The sequence below is a fragment of the Apodemus sylvaticus genome, chromosome 17, assembly GCF_947179515.1.
Source record: "Apodemus sylvaticus chromosome 17, mApoSyl1.1, whole genome shotgun sequence".
NCBI classification, from domain to species: Eukaryota; Metazoa; Chordata; class Mammalia; order Rodentia; family Muridae; genus Apodemus; species Apodemus sylvaticus.
The window spans coordinates 53,315,662-53,332,873 of NC_067488.1; the positions used below are offsets into that span (position 1 = coordinate 53,315,662).

Sequence of the window (17,212 nt, forward strand, 5' to 3'; positions counted from 1 at the left end):
GAGGAGGAGCTGTGAGCCCTGAGTCCCTCCATAGGCTGGGTATGCAGCAGACAGCTAGGAACCTGAGTATGGAATTAGGGAAAGAGCTGAGATCATCAAGGTCGTAGGTTGGTGGACAGCAAGTGGATGTAGGAGATGAGCTGTAGGCGGAAAGAGGTGCATGCAGACTTAGCATGAGATCAGGAAGCTTGGAGGCAGAAGTCCATGCTCTGGTAAAGCCACCTGCGTGTCCCCGTGTCCCCACTTCTGGTCTGCTCTCCCTAGGACACCAAGGTCTCCTTGTGCCTAGAGGCAAGTCATAGGGGTGTAGGAGTGGTTCTGAGCCTCCCGCCCCGACTTCGTGTGGCGACAAAGGGCTGGACACTAAGAAGGGCAGGGGACAGCGACACACCAACAGCCCAAGGGCAGAGTTAGCAGACAGTCCCGCACATGACCGCCTGGGAGAGCGGTTCGGACGCTTGGGGCGGCAGGCTGTGTTTTCAAACTCAGCCCAGATCTCCGGTTTCCCGTCTCACCTGGCGCATCTCAAATGCAGGTAACCGTGAGGAGGTGACGCAGGGTCAGTGTCCCTCAGCTCCCTCCCGCCTGGAGTTAGAACCACCTACGCTGGTCCCGCCCACCCTGGGGACTCCGGGCGGTGCGCTCTGACGTTGGGCGGGGCCTGTCGGGGAGGGGCCTGTCCCGGGCCCGGCCAGGTGTGCGGCTGGAGTTGCAGAGACCAGAGGCACTCGGTAGTCTGGTGAGTCCCGCCTTGGGGACCTGCTCGGGTGGGAAGGCACGGCTCCTATTCCTGATCCCGGCCTCTTCCCGCTCCAACTTCTCCTAGGTGTCCTCCACTCCCCACCTTGTCCCCGCTTTCTGTGTCCTCCGCCGTTCTTCCGACCCGGATTAGGTCCCCTTTGGGCCTCTGGGGTCAGCACATGGCAGTAGCCCCTCGGCTTCCGCACCAAACCTGAGCGCATCATGATGGCATCATTCCTGCCTAACAGGTGACAAGACAGAGGCAGGGGCGAATGCAGGAGATGCACTTGGGGCCAGAGACTGGGGTCTGTTCGGTCACTTTGTCACACTGGGTGCAACTCCCAGGATTTATAGGCTGCGGTCCTAGGAAGTCCCTACTTAGGTAAGGCAGGCTGCCGCGGGTTTCTTTCGCTTTCCCAAACCTGGCAAAGGCCTCCTGAGAATTCGAGAATTCTTAGGGGGGGAGGTGCAACCTTTAGCTAGCTGCTGCCGGGGCCCAGCTAGGGGAACTGCGGAGGCCACTGGGGGAGGAGTGGCATTCCTTAGTTCTTTTGGCCTGTGTGGGGAAAGGGCCTGGCGGTCCCAGGTTTTGCTCTGGGACTAGCAGATTCTAGCGCGCGCGCTGTCAGCGAGAGTCAGGGCGAACTTGGGTCGAAGTGAGAACTCAGTACGCCTCAACAGTTTGGAAAGTAGGCAGTCCTCATGGCTGTTGTTTCAGGATATGTTTATGAGTTCCTTGTGGAATGCCCCGCCAAACCCTTCCCCGGGTCAGAGCCGGGATGGAGGAGGGGGGCAGGTAACCAGGAGTCTGAGTCCAGCTGTTCCCAGAGGTCAGGTCGGCCTCTTGTCTGCTCTCAGCTCTCAGGAGACCAGAATCAGCTCCACGTGATTGAAGCCAGGGGCTGAGGGGACTTTCCCAGGGGAGGCTGCAGTGGCGCTGGAAGATGGGGTGGGAGATAGGCAGGTGGGTGTGGCCCGTAGATTGCTGGGTGGTCCAGAAGAGGTCGAGATGGGCGTGTCCCTGGTATGTGCTTGGGTCAGCTCACAGTAAAATTCAACTTTAAAGAACTGTATAAGGTTGGGGTTTTCCTGTCAATGATTGGGCATAGAGGCGGCCTCAGTTAAAGAGGGCAGCAGGACTTACTTAGTAGCTTACTTAGCTAACTTAGTAGCACCTCTGCCTAACATACACAAAACCCTGGGTTTGTTTCCGGCAGCAACACATAAACCAGGTGTGTGGTGGCCTGAGGCTGTAATCCCAGGACTTTATCAGATTGAGGACAGAAAGCCATCTATGGACACATAGTGACTTTGAAGCCAGCCTCAGTGTGTGAGACATTGTCTCGAATAATAAACCAAAATATAATAGGGTAACCAAGAACTGTCACCTAGAGGTGCCTGACTGTAGATTCTTACCACATGAGAAAACCATCCATTCCCAATACCTTAATCACCCTCATGTCACTGACTGGGGACTTTGAGATGCTGGTCACATGACACAGATAAAGCTTCTGGGGAATTTTGTGAGACCTTGGGTTTTTTTGTTTGTTTTTTGTTTTTTTTTTTTTTTCCTTTTCTTTTTTCCGGAGACAGCTCTCATTATTTAGTCCAGGCTGGCTTTAAACTCAAGGTAATCCTCCTGCCTCAATCTTCCAAAAGCTGACAGTACAAGAATGAACCACTACACCTAGCTATTAGTGGATTTTGAGCTAGTCATTTTCCCCATGGGGAATGGTAGACTCTATATCTGCAAAGTGTTCTGGTAGCCCTCCCATCCTTCTTCCCCAGCCTGGTGCTTTGGCGCTTTCTAGCAGAGGTCAGAGGTCGAATCATCCTCTAGTGCTGATTGCCCTCACTCATGCCAGCCTCCTGAGGTGGTCGTGGCACCGCCCACTTCTACAGAAGTAAACAGAGGCAGGGGAGCCATGCTCTTAGAGCTGGTAAGTTGAAAGCCAGGCTCTGCCGGTGTCTTCCTTGGTGGATGTAGACTGCTGTAAGTTGGGGATGCTTGGAAGTCCTCCAGCCACTGCCTGTACTTCCAGAAGTCTGCAGTGAGAGGCAGACAAACAGCATCCCTACACTCTCATCTTCCATAGCCCGAGGAAGACCTTGCCTCCAGCAAACCTTCAAAGGGAATGTCAGGACTAGACACAGGGAAACAGGGTCAAGTTTAGTTAAAAGTAGAAAGGAAGATACTCCTGAAAAGGGAAACTACACAAGGGGAGGCTTCCCAAAGGAAAGGATCTTTAAGGGCTGGAGAGATGGCACGGCTCCTAACAGCACCCATTGCTCCTGCAGAGACCCTGGGTGCAGCACCCATGAAGGTTGCCTCACAACCTTCTGTAAATCCAGTTCCAGGGAATCAGATCCTCTTCTAACCTCTGTGGGCTTGTGCAGACAAAACACCTGTATATGTAAAATAAGATAAATAAATCTAAAAGAAAATTATAAAGACTTTTAAAAAATTATTTAAATGTGTGTGTGTGTGTGTGTGTATGGGGAGGGAGTGGGTGTGTGCACACAAGTGCAGGTTCCTGTAGAGACCATAAGAGGGTGTCGAACCCCTGGAGCCGGGTTCCAAGCAGTTGTGAGCTCCCTGAGGTGGGTGCCGGGAACAGAGTTCGAGTCCTCTGCTATCTCTCCAGTCCCTAAATGACTCTTGTCGATGTTTTGAGACAGGGTCTCTCTAGGTAGCCCTGTCTGTCCTGGAACTTTCGATATAGGTCGGGTTGGCCTTGAACCCAACAGAGATCCTCTTGTCTCTTGCTTTCTGAGTGCTGGGATTAAAGTCATGCACCACCATGACCTGTCCTGTAAAGGTTAATTTTTACATAAATGCTATTAAGCATTGGGGTTAAAAGAATAAGAGGGGATTTAAGGAAAGAATTAAGATATAGCCAAGCATGGGTATGGGCAAGTTAATAAATACCTTAGCATTAGCCATACTTAACCATTTTAATTTGACTTTCATGTTATATCTCAGAAGGTTGTTAAGAATCTCCCCCCTCCCTTTCCCCCCTCTCTTTGCTAGGTAAAATTATGGGAGGGTCTGGAGGTGGATGATATTCTAATAAAGTTAAATTAAGAACCACTAAGTTTGCACAAGGGTCTTGGGGTAAGTTTTCCTGTAAATGGCGTTTCAGGTGAAAAACCCTAGAAAGTCTTAGGTTTCGAGCTAGAAATAGAGACCTTAAACTAGTGTCGAACAGGCTAGAATTCTGTTTCTCATCCGGAAGAAGCCTCAGGGGTGAAGGCATCTTTCTCTTTTCATGACTTCATAATTTTCCCTTCCTTTCTATCCTGTGTTACAGACGCTAGCATGGTGATATAAATAAGTTTTCTCTCTCTTATGCTAAAACTCAGCTTCCCCTGCTATTTGGTTGAATTTGATGCTTGAGGAAGAGGTCCCACAGGGATCCAGCGGCTTCTTGGGTGGTTGCTGTGGGCAGTGACAGGCTTGGATCTGGACTACTCTGTGGGACTTCAGGCTGCCCGTTCTATCTAGGTTTCTGGGTTTCTGCAAGCAGGGCTGGTGGGTGGCTCTCCCTAAGTCAGTTCTTTGGATCCCTGTCTTCTCATCTCTGTCACAGGCATCGTAAGGCTGTTCGAAGCTTGGAGGACATTGTATGCATTTGGGGGAGGCAGAGCAGTGGTTAGCAGCTGGGAATAGGGGCCCCACACCCTGTCACAGGCTGTGTGGCCTAGAGTCAATTACTAGCCACTCTGTGCCTTGGTTTCCTCATCTTGGTTTCAAACTTGTGATGATTTGCATATGCTCGGCCCAGGGAGTGGCACTATTAAAAGGTGTGGCCTTGTTGGAGTAGGTGTGTCACTGTGCAGCTTTAAGACTGTCATCCTAGCTGCCTGGAAGATGTAGAACTCTCAGCTCCTCCTGCACCATGCCTGCCTGGATGCTGCCATGCTCCCACCTTGATGATAACGGACTGAACCGCTGAAAGCCAGGCCCAATTAAATGTCGTCCTTTATAATGCTTGCCTTGGTCATGGTGTCTGTTCACAATAGTAAAACCCTAACTACGACAGTACTCTACAGTTATGGAGAGGTCAAAATGAGTGCCTCAAACCAGTCACACAGCTTCGTGAGCAATCATGGTAGCAGTCGCTCTGTGGCCTTTGGGAGCCAGCCTAGGTGTTGAGTGAATTTGTGTGTTGCAGATCCTTCCCTACTGACGGACAGCCAGCTCCACCTTGGGAGCAAGAAATGACCTTTCAGCTGGAAGGGGCAGGAGCCAGGGACTCTCAGAAGGAACTGGTTAGACCGGTCTGGATTCTGGAGACTTCTAGGAGTCATCTTGCCCTTCTTCATCTGGAGGGACTGGGTTTGCTCAGCTTGTGATCTTCAGTAAATTGAAACTCTGGGGTCTTGCAACAAGTTCTGAGTTAGTGTCTTGGTCTCTCTGAGGTCTCTGCAGATGTGCCACTTGTCTCTCAAGATGGGCAGGTGGCTTTGTGTGTGCCTGTGTGTGTGTGTGTATGTGTGTCTGTGTGTGTGTGTGATAGTAGGTTTTATTTCTCCATCTTTAAAAAGATTCATTTTATGTTTTTTTTTCCTTTTTCTCTTCTGTCTCTTCTCTCTCTCCTCTCTCTCTCTGTATGAGAGTAGGTTGTTTTATTTGTTTCTCCATCTTTAAAAAGATTCACTTTATGTTTTTTTCTGTGTGTGTGTGTGTGTGTGTGTGTGTGTGTACGTACTCTGTTGATCAGAACCTTCAGAGACCAGAATAGGGCATTCCAGGCAGCTGTAAGGCACCTCATGTGGGTGCCAGGTACTGAGTTTAGGTCCTTGAAAGAGCTGGAGCTCCCAGACATGGACCCCTGTCTGCAACCCCCTATTTATCCATTTTGGAAAAAAAATCCTATTTTTTTATTTTTATTTTTTTCATTACATGCATGTGTGTGTACCTGCGTGTCTATATATTAGGTTTGTGTGCCTGAGTCCAGGTGCCCAGGGAGGCTGGAAGGGTCTTGGATCCCCTGGTGTTGGAGTCACAGATGACTGTGAACCACTCTGGGAACTGGACTCCAATTGTCTCTAAGAGCAGTGTTCCTAACTACTGAACCATTTCTCCAGCCCCTATTTACCTACTAAAGATTTATTTATTTTTATTTTCTGTGTATGAATGTTTCGCCTACATATATGTCTGTGTGCCCAGTGTGTGCAGTACCCCAGAGGCCAGAAAAGGGTGTCAGATCCCCTGGAACTAGAGTTATGGACGGTTCTTAACTCCTGTTAAACATGGGAATGTCAATGTGGAGTTGTTGGGTCCCTGAGGAAACCATCTGAGCTCCCAAGGAGCCAACTTGAGTCCAGACTGGACTTCAGCCAACGATGATGGTTGAAACTGGTTATGGATTCCTTACCCGGTGTGGGACTGTGTGTTCTAGATAACAAGGACAGTTTGTGCAAAGGCTCAGGGGTGGTCACAGCGCTGTGTTTGAAGAGGCCCCTGCGGCTCAAGGAAAGGGGAATGGGGTAGAAGTGTTTTCCAGAGGGCAACCATTTGGGTGGGGGATGGGGCTTCAGGAAGCCATTGATGTGAAGAAAGTTGAGATGGGAAGCGCTGGGTAGGCATTGTGAAGTCAAGTCTGGTGCTAGGGTCGAGGCGTGGGGTGTGTGTATTCTGATGTTTTTGGTTTTGTTTTGTTTTATTCTTAACACACCTAAGAGCACCTGGGAAGAGGGAATTTCAGTTGAGGAATTGCCCAGGTCAGACTGGGCTGTGCAGCTATGTCTGTGAAGGACTGCCCGGATTGATGATTGGCAGAGGAGGGTCCAGCCCACAGTGGGCAGCACATCCGGAGGCAGGTGGGCCTGGGCTAGATAAGAAACCTAACGGCAGGGGGGGAGGGGCGGCGGCGGGAGCCAGTGAGCAGTGCTCCTCCTTGGTTCCTGCTTCAGTTCCTGCTTGCAAGGTCCTGCCCTGGTTTCCCACAAAGATCAACTCCGACCTGGAAGTGTAAGATGAAACAAACCCTTTCCTCAAAGGTTGCTTCTGGTCAGAGTGTTTTATCACAACAACAACAACAACAACAACAAATCAAACTGAAACAGGGTTGTTCAAGCCTGAGACTTGTCATTGATGGTGGGGGGAGGGGGGATTCGGGCTTCAGAGTCCTCGGGGAGAGAAGGCCAGGGCCCCAGCCCAGCACTGAACATGGGTGGTGGGGGCTGTGACAGAGGTACCAGCTATGCCCAGATGGTGATAGGAGGGGGTCCAGACTGTGAGAGTGAGGCTGGACAAGGAGGGACCTTGAACTGGCTTCTGCCAGTCAGCCACATGGACTTCACCCATCCATCCCCCCACCTCCACCCCCAATCTCACCTGGACCTGGATTCTGGTAACTCCTTAATATCTCTCCCTGGACGAGTAAGTAGTCCGAGTTCCTCCTGCCAGCCCCAGGGACCGTGTGGTGTAGGTGGTAATGAGCTGGCCATGAGAAGACTTGTGGCCTCATATGTAGCTGAGACAAAAAATGGCCCCTGGCTGTAGCGTGTCTGAGGGGAGTGCCTCTTTCTTTCTGAGCCTTGGAGAGTTAGGCATGGTAGCATGGAGCCCTTCTCCTGAATTCGGAGTGTGGAGGTGGGCACATCCCCTGAACTCTTTATCTCTGTCCCCACCCCCATCCCCCAACCCCCTCCTCCTGCCAACCCCACCCCACCCCCAGCCACGGGCTCTGCTGCGTAAGGTAAAGCCTGCATTAATTTGCCCGAAGTAGGTAGGTACTCATTTGTAGCTACTGCATTAAGATAATTGCTATAAGGGTCTGTTTGTGTAATATGCAAACACATTTTGACAGCAACAAACCATTTTGCTGTGAATTATAAATAGACCCCTTGGGTGGTTTGGAATCTGTTTTGCATAGTGCGCCTGCTGCTGGATCGCCTGCTCTGGTCTTTGGCGCTGATGAAGACTGAAGCTCGCTCTTCTCAGCCTTACGGATGCCGACAGCTCCCCGAGGAGTAAGTCCCCTCATGCTGGGAGACTCTGGAGCTCAAGTGGACACAGGCGGAGCCAGGCAGACTGGGGGATAGGACTGAGGCTCAGAAGTGCTGAGGCAGGACAAAGGGCCTGTTGGCAGTGTGACTTGTCACTCTGGCATTTGTGAGGGGCCTTAATGACGCTGGCCCTGCGTGGGGCATGGGCGCGGGTGTGCTCTTGAGCCCCTGTGAATTTCTGGTCATCCCTCGTGGGAGTTGGGATGTCGGTAAAGTGTTACTGTTACAGACTGACTCACCTGTGGGAAAGGGGGAATTCCCCAGTGGGAGGAAGGCGGACCGAGGCCAGACAGGCTCCTGTGGCCGGGGCTGAGACAAGATTTTATAAGATGTACATTAAGGGGAGGGGACTGGGGAGGTGGTCAGTGAGGAAGGGTGCGTGCAGTGAGTGACTCCCGAGCTTAGGTCTCCAGCACCCAGCTAAAAGCTGGGTGTGGCCATGCACCTGTAACCCCAGCCCTGGGGAGAGAGGCAGAGACAGGGGGATTTCTGGGGCTTGCTATCTGCCAACCTAGCTTTGGGTTCAGTGAGAGACCCTGTCTCTAGGGAAGAAGGCAGAGGCAGACAGGACAGCTAATGTCTTCCTCTGGCCTCCATGTTTGCATGTCTGTACAACGACATGCAAAACACACACACACACACACATATACACATACATATATGTTTGGAGTGGTATGTTTCAGTGGAAGAGCAATTGTCTAGCATATGTGTGATCCTGGAGTGAGTGTGTGTGTGTGTGTGTGTGTGTGAGAGAGAGAGAGAGAGAGAGATTATATATCATCATCTTCTTCATCATCATCATCATCATCATCACTTTCTCTACATATTGAGCTCATCCCAGGGTCCAGAACACCAGGAATCAGGCGATGCTGAGAGCAGTGTAGGATGCTGGGAGAGCCGTGGTTTATTTCCCACTGAGTGACTGCAGTGGGAAGAGGACACCTAGTGCTCCCCAGCAAGATGCTTCCTGGTGGTGGAGCAGGGCTGACTATGCTAACTTCAGAATAAAAGATCCAGCCTGTGCCAAGGGTTAAAGACTTTGAACTCGGAAAGGGGAAAGGACCCAGTGTTGGTTGGCTAAAGCAGAGGACAGAGGAAAACAAGGCCTTGCTGTTTCAGAGGCCATGACCGTAGGCTCTGCACAGATACTTGGGCCTGTGGACGGCGTGAGTCCTGGCCTCTCAGCCGTTACAGGTTCCTGGCCAACTGCCTCGGGGGGTGTGTGTCCTGGGCTGTGGGCTCTGAGGGCTGCGTTCCACCACTGGCTTTTGTAATAGATTTTCCCTTTAGGAAGTGTGCACAGGGTCCCAGCCCAGGTGTCAGCCCAGATCAGCTAGGTCCCCAGTGAGCTGCTTTCCAGTGAGGATGCTTTTGGATTTGAGGCGTGCTGAAGAGAAGGCGGGCTGGTGGAGCCTGGTGTTGGTGTCCTGCACCCTGCCAGGGAGGCAAACCTGATCCTGAGTGTGCATCTGGGGCCCGGGCCAGTGGCTCCCCAACTCAGCGCCTCCGCACTTAGAATTAGGTGATGTGGAAAAATACCGTGCAGACCTGGGGAGGTGGAGGGGGAGGCTGCCACGGGGTCAAGTCGCTATGTGATGTAGGGTGGGGGGCAGGGGGGGCCAAGTCTCTCTATGTGACGTACGGGAAGGCTGAGCCATCTGTACTGGTATACAGGAAGGGATGTCAGGGACAGGCCTAGGAGGTGGGCGGTCCAGAATTACAGGAGCTGTAGCCAGGATCCATGTGTCTCCATGTCTGTCGCTGGTATGAGATACGTAGACAGGACGCCTGGGACACACAAGGCCCCTCTCTTCTTGTCCCCTCTGGGCGTCACACCCTTTGGGACCTTTGCCTCCTATGTTCCTCCCCAACTCTGGATGTCCCTTCTTTCAGGGTCTCCTGCCAACGTTGCCCTGGCAGCCCCAGGAACTTGGCAGTAAGTTTAGTAACCGCCCTGCCTGCCTGTCTGGCCACCCAGATGGGGCAAAGCTTTAGGCCAGGGCCACACAGCAGCATGGTGACAGAGCCCTTCCTAGGGTACAGATGGCAAGGGCTTCAGTGAAGGAGGCAGAACAGCATGGTGGGGAGGGAGGGTGTGTGGCAACTCCCAAGGACACTAGAAATGTCACTGTCAACAGGAGAGAAGCTGTGGCATTTAGGGGCGAATAGGTCCTGATGACCTACTCTCAGGTCGGAGGTGACCAGTTTAACAACACCCCTGCAGGGAGCGTCAGCAGGGAGAAGAACTCACCCAGTGGAGAACAAAGTCATGAGCCATGGGCTTCCTGTCCTAGGCTCACCTGTGGGTGATCTTGGGTTACTGTTTACACTCACACAGCACAGAGCACTGATAAATGCAGGTTTATCGGTCGTCCCCAGGTTACGGTGGTTAAGATGGGTGCTTCCCCTCCGCCATTGCTTGCAGCTTTTGCTAATATTTCTTAGCTATTTCTGTAGCCTGAAGAGGGAGAGGGGTGGGCTTTTGTTTTGAGACAGAGTCTTGCTGTGCAACCCAGGTTGGCCTCACACTTACTAGTCAGTACGATACCACCAACCTTCCCTTGGTACCAGTCAGTGTTACAGCTCTCAGGCCTGAGTGTCTGGATCCCAGTCCTCCAGAGTCTGGGGTTCCAGACCTCAGCCTGGCTGTCTGAGAAGCTGAGCCTGTGAAGGCTTCCCAGAGCTCTTCCCACAGCCGAGGCCCACGTTTTCTTCCGCTTTGCACAGCCCTTGCCTCCGCCACACTCGCTTTTATTGCTCCTGCCCTAGAACCTGGACATCTTCTATGCTTTTTTTGTTTGATTGGTTATTTTGTTGTTGTTATTCTTGTTATTTGTTTTTGGCTTGTTTTGAGAAAGTATATCACTACATAGCTCTGGCTGGCCAGGAACTTGCTATGTAGATCAGGCTGGCCTTGAACTCACAGGTAGCTGTCTGCCTCTGCCTCCCAAGTAGTGAGATTAAAGGCACAAGCCACCGCACACAGCCTCAGATGCCCTCTTATTGCTAACCCCATTGCTACGGCTGTTATTGTATCACCTCCCTTCCTTCCTGTTATCCGCTCAGTGGACTCTACCTATAACTCAAGCCAGACAAGACTCCAGTATGGAGAGAGGAGACAGGCAGGAAGTCCCGCCCCCAGCTAAGGAACTGATGGCAAGTGATAGTTGCCAGGAGAAGGAGAGTCAGGGTTTTGTTTTTGCTTTTAAGAATATAGCGGCTGGTGAGTGGACCCTGCTCCCCTGGAAGGCTGTAAATCTGAAAATACGTGGGTAGCACAAATTTGACTTTTGTGGGTTTAGAAAAAGAAAACTGAAGACAGGAAGTTGGGTGGGTAGGGAGGCCAGGGTGGATGTAGGAGAAATGGAGAAAGAATCTGACTAGGATCAAAACACATTGTAATGAAAGAACTCATAAAAATGAAAGGGGAAAAATCAGAACTGTGCAAGAACTGGACACCAGAGAGAAGCCTTTAATGGCCCCAACACTGCAGTACCAGGGGCGACACCGGAAACTGCCTTCCTCCGACACACAAAGGGATCCCTTCACATAGCCTGTTCATATAGATGGAGCCGAACAATGGCCCCGAGAGGCTGGCAAGGGCTCTTTAACAACTGAGGCCTTCATTCAAACTCTGCAGCAGTCAAGAGCCTTCTGCTGGGTCGCCAGGGGATGTGCTGACCCTCCGGTCTGGGTAGAAATGGCTGCAGGGTCATGCAGGGTTCACTGAGGTTGTGACCGGCAGAAATCCTGGACAGGGTGTTGAAGTGGGTGTGGCTGGACGGAGCTTTAGGAGGCAGAGCTGGGCTTCCACCGCGAGCAGCCGCAGTTGTCATGGGGGCTTCCCCAAGGCCCTGCATAGCTCAGAGCAGCAGCCTGCTGGCTATTTGGCATATAATAGTGGGGGACACCAGGGAAGTGGCTAACAGCCACCAAGCAGGGAGTCAATGTCCCTCTGACTCTCAACATTCTCAGCTTAAAACAAAAATACCCCTGTAAAAGGATGGTTACAACAAAGGCTAACTATCAATGGTCTATCAATAGTATTTCATAGTGATTTGTCAATGCTGACCTGGTGCCTTACTGAGTGATAAGTCCCCCTAAGGTAGCTTGCCTCCTAACTCCCTTTAATTCCTGTGTCCCCAACAGAGCTACAGAGACAAGGAAGCAGCAGCCACACCTGGGGCCACAGGAGGGCCCTCGGTGGTGTCCATGGCTGCCCTGGACCCCACACTGAGCACAAGTCACCCATTCTATGACGTGGCCAGACACGGCATCCTGCAGGTGGCAGGTAGGTTAACTATCCGGCTGGTCCCCAAGTCTTTAGGGGCTTGCAAGGTAGTGGGCTATCACAGGCTGCCTCTCTCTAGCTGGGCTACCAAAATGAAGAACATGATGAGAACAAGAGGACCCACCAGTGTTCCCAGACAGCAACAACAATGGCATCTGTGTCCCTAGCACTGTCTGAGCTGCTCAGGTGAGTTCCCCACTGTCTTAAGTGGATGATGTCCTTAAGTGAGGACGCCATGCTGTGTCTCAGCCACAACAACAGACATCCATAAAAACTCAGATGACAAGCAGCCTGCTCTCACAGGGTGTCAGGAGTCAGGACCACGTTCTGCTTCACAGAACTCAGACCTGAGGACCTCTCAGCGTGCACTCTGAGCCTGACTCTAAGTTCCATGTACCAGCTGTCATCGTTGGCTCTTTCTTCTGAGGATCTGGGATCCTATTGATGTAGTGGACAATAAGAAACACTGTCCCCAAATAATTGAAAATCCCAGAAACAGGAGTAAAGGATGTTCGGGCATCCGCTGAGCGTAGGAGGAGTCATGAAACGACTGCGACTGATGGGCACTTGGTTGTTTGAAGCTTTTAATGTCCTTTTTAAAAAGCTTTAGACTTAGGAGGAGGGATGCTAGATCAAACATGGAGGACACAGAAATGACCACTTAAGAAAAAAAGATTTTATTATTTATGTATGAGTACACTGTAGCTGTCTTCAAACACACCAGAAGAGGGCATCAGATCCCATTGCAGATGGTTGTGAGCCACCATTTGGTTGCTGGGATATGAAGTCAGGACCTCTGGAAGAGCAGCCAGTGCTCTTAACCACTGAGCCCCCTATTTAATGGCAAATATTTATAAATAGAATCCTTAGAGCATGTTTAGTCTCGGCACATGGGAGACAGAGGCAGGCAGATCTCTGTGAGTTCCAGGGCCACTGGGTCTACATAAAGAAACTCTGTCCCGCCCCCTTAATGCAAAATCAAAAACAAAAACAAAAAACATAAAACAAACAAAAAAGCAAAATTTTTAAAAAATGCTGCATTTATCTTTTATTTTATGTTTGTAAGTATTTTGCCTACCTGTTTATCTGTGCACCACATATGTGCCTGGTACTCTCAAAGGCCAGAAGAGGGTGTTGGATCCCCTGGAACTGGAGTTATAGATGACTGTGAGACCCTGTGTAGATGCTAGGAGCCAAACCCAGTTATTCTGCAAAAGCAGCCGGATGTCTCTCCAGCCCCAGAACCCATGTGTGTATGTTTTTTTTTAAAGCTTTTCAACACTTTGTGTATATGGTGTGTATGTGTGCACGTGCACCTGTGTCCCACACATATGTATATGTGTGGTGTGTCTGTATGCATGTATGTATGCACATATGTACAAGTGCACACAGATGTGCGCAAGTGTGCACATGTGTGAATGTGTGCGTTCATTTTGAGACAGGGTCTCTCACTGAATTCAGAGCTTACTGATTGGCTAGACTGGCCAGCTAGCCTTCTCTGGGGATCCGCCTGTCTCTGCGGCCTCAGAGTTAGGCTTACAAACACATACCATCGCACCAAGCTTGGATTCTGAGCAAGAACATTAGAGAATGGCTAAGTTTGGAGACTTGAAACTTTAGGAACCAGGGACTCTGCATGTGGCCACCATGCACCGTGTCCCTTGTACACTTGAAGAGCATGTGTGCTTTCCACTGTTGAGTGTGCTGCGGTGTCCTTCAGTGAGGTTAGGTTGGTTGGGGATGCTATCATCCAACTTTTGTGCATCCTTGTCCTGCTCGGTGACTAGCTAGCACAGTAATTTCTAAGGCTCTTAGTTTAAAAATAAAAAATAGACATGTCTCCCTTTGGTTCTGTCCATCTTTGCTCCTTCTGGGTTATCTGTTTGTCTGTCTTAATTTTATTTATTGTTATTGCCTGGCTGGGTGCGTGCCACGGTGTGCACACGAGATCAGAGGACAGCTTTGTGGAATTGACTCTCTCCTTCTTTATGTGGGCTCTGGGATTCGAACTCATGTCACCAGACTTGCACACGGACTCATTACCTGCTGAGCCATGTCCTTGAACCCAGAAGAAAGAGCAGTGATGCAGCCCTTCTGCTGTGGAGTCATTTTGAAAAAGGATCTCCTGTAACCCAGCTGGACCAGGAGCTGGCTGAAGCCAGGGATGACCTTAAACTTGTGATACTCCTGTTCCAGAGCCTCTTGAGCAGCCAAGATGACAGTCCTTATACCACTACCCCAGATGAAGGGGGTGCTGGGAACTGAACCCTGGACCTTTGGTGTGCTAAGAGGGTACTCTACCTACTAAGTGACATACTAGGTTAATTTTGTTTTGAGATAGGGTCTCACTATGCTAGCCTCCACCTGAGTGTCTTCCTGTCTCAGCTGCCTGAGTGCTGGATTGTTCGTGTGTACCCATCCTGGTCCCTGCCCTGTGTGTGAGGTTTTGTGATGAGTGTGTTTATTTGGGGTTGTTCTGTCTGTATGATGTGCTGTTAGTAAGTCTTCTTTACACATTCTAATACTTGCCTTTTTTTGTGTTTGGTTGTTTTTGAGGTGGGATATCATGCAACTCAGACTGGCTACAAACTTACTAGACAGCCAGGATGGCCTCAAACTTTTCTTTCTGCTTCTTCCAGATGCTGGGATCACCTATGCCTCCACACCTCTCTCCCCGTTGCCTTAGAGTGTGAATTTCCTGACCAATGCCCCCACCTTGGTATCTCATTCTGGGAGCTGGCAGATGTGCCTCTCCATTCTTTCTCTTCCAACCTGAGGGTCCACATATACCCCTTGTGAACATGTTGTCCAGGGTCTTTAACTTTTGGGAGAGATGCAGGCCATTCTCAGAGCCTTGTAGGGCATGCTGAGGAGCCTGCATTTGGCCATGATAGCTCCAAGGTCACAAACACCGTTGTGATTGGCAGTTTTCCTTTTTTGCTAAGGAGGATAGTGCACATGGCAGGTATATGTGAGTGTGTGTCTATGTATGTGTGTGTGTATATCGGTGTGTGTGTCTGTGAGTGTGTCTGTGTGTATCTATGTGTAAGTATGTGTATGTGTCCATGGGTCTGGTGTATGTATATGTCCATATGTGTGTGTATATGTCCATGTGTGTATGTCCATGTGTGTGTGTGTCCGTGTATGTGTATGTATGTGTCTATGTGTATGTATGTGTTCATGTGTGTGGTGCATGTGTCTATGTGTATGTGTATGTATGTGTCCATGTGTGTGATGCATGTGTGTGTCCATGTGTGTGTGTATGTGTGTCCGTGTGTATGTGTGTGTGTGTATGTGTATGTGTATATGTGTGTGTCCATGTGTGTGTGTCCATGTGTGTGTGTGTGTGTGTGTATGTGTGTGTGTGTGTGTGTCTTTGAGTACAGGTGCCCACAGGTTAGAGGCATCAGATACTCTGGAACTGAAGTTACAGGTGGATGTGAGCTATTCAACATGGACATTAGGAATTGAACTTGGGCTCTCTGCAAGAGCAGTAAAGCTCTTAACCACTAGGCCTTCTCTAGCCCAAGAGATGGTTTTAAAGTGTTAAGCTGGAGGCTGAGCTGGGCTTCTGGATTGAGGATGGGGTCCTTATAGCGTGGGTAAAACCTCTGGTGTGCAGAAAGACGCTTTAAGAGAAGTGACTTGTCTTTTTTTTTTTTTTGCCTCTGTCCCACCTGCTCTGCTGGCAGATGCCCCAGTGCTGGCTTCATTCACCATGCGATATCCCTGTGCTCTATTACAGTCCTTCTGTGTTACTAAGGGGCTGTCCTAGTTTGGTTTCTATTGCTCTGATAACTACCATGACCAAAAGCAGCTTGAGGAGGACAGGGCTTATTGTATCTTCTAGGCTACAGTCCATCATGTAGAGAAGTCAGGGCAAGAACCTGGAAGCAGGAACTGGAGCCGAGGCCACAGAGGAACTCTGCTTGGTCCTTCTGCCCATTTGGTCCGATCAGCATAACGTCATCAGTATAGTGGACCGGTGTGGTATTTTGTGGAAGAGATGACATAGGACTGGAGAGTTAATGTTCCCTTGTGGTATAACTGTAAAAGTATGAAAACAAAGAGCTCCCTGAAGTCCTTGTGACATCTTTTAGATCATAGCTGCATACCATGCACCAGGATATATGTTAATCTGCACAAGCAAGGACACTCTGTCTGGAATCGAAGTCAGTATTTGATTAAGTTTTAATCTCCATGATCAGTCTGCTCCACTGGCCAGGTAGGAGGGCAAAAGGAGATGACATGGGAGCCACCACCTCTACACCTTCCAATTTCTTGATGGTGGCACTAATTTCTGTAGTTCCTCCTGGGATACAATATTGTCTTTGGCTTACTAGTTTCTTTGATAAAGGCAACTCCTACCCTCACTCAGTAGGTCAGGGAACCAATGTGGGAATTCTGCCAACTTCGAAGTCTCTCTATCCCAGTTATACATTTTTGGAACTGGGGAAGTAACCACAGGATAAATTTGGGGACCTACTGGACCTATTATGAATAGGGCTTTAGCCAAAACTCCATTGATCACCTGACTTTCATATGCCTCTACTTTAACTGGAAACCTTATTTGGGGGAAGAATTTTTTTAAATTGTAGCTGTCTTTAGACACCCCAGAAGAGGGGGTCAGATCTCATTACAGATGATTGTAAGCCACTATGTGGTTTCTGGGATTTGAACTCGGGGTCTTCGGAAGAACAGTCGGTGCTCTTAACCACTGAGCCATCTCTTCAGCCCTGGGGGAAGAATTTTTAAAACCAGTTTCCTAGGAGTGTTTGGAAGGAAAGGGACAGAAAGAGGAACTGTGTGTGTGTGTGTGTGTGTGTGTGTGTGTGTGTGTGTGTGTGTTGTCTGTTATGGGCTTTCTCCTGGCTTCTGAATGTAGAAACCTCTGTTTGGAGCAGGAGAGGACAGCTGCCTTGTGCCTCCTCGGCTGGGCCAAGACACCCTGTCCCCTGCCTGCATCTCCTCCTGGCTTCTCCTGAGCCGAGGCATTGCAGCCCTCAATGAATGTTGGCGGAGTGGTCTTGAGATCAGGCAAAGGGAGAAGGAGGAAGAGGCCACCCAAAAGGTGTTGCTGAGGAGCCTGGACATCACAGGTGGTGGCATGGGGCTACAGGGGAGGGAGGACAGAGGCTCTCTGGTGCAGGGAAGCAAAGGATG

At 50.2% G+C, this 17,212-nt stretch overlaps 1 protein-coding gene across 2 annotated transcripts in view; it reads left to right on the plus strand.

The window, feature by feature from the left end:
* The first annotated feature begins 657 nt into the window (after positions 1-657).
* The window catches only part of Arhgap8 (Rho GTPase activating protein 8), a 47,574-nt gene continuing 31,019 nt past the window's right edge, over positions 658-17,212 (plus strand). The window contains exons 1-2 of one of the 2 annotated variants that reach the window (XM_052160192.1): positions 658-739; positions 11,908-12,049. In XM_052160192.1, coding sequence (XP_052016152.1) covers positions 11,971-12,049 — 79 coding nt within the window. In that variant the 5' untranslated portion in view covers positions 658-739; positions 11,908-11,970. Of the gene's footprint in view, positions 740-7,628; positions 7,723-11,907; positions 12,050-17,212 lie in introns of those variants that run through there. The other variant, XM_052160191.1, reaches the window with a different exon arrangement.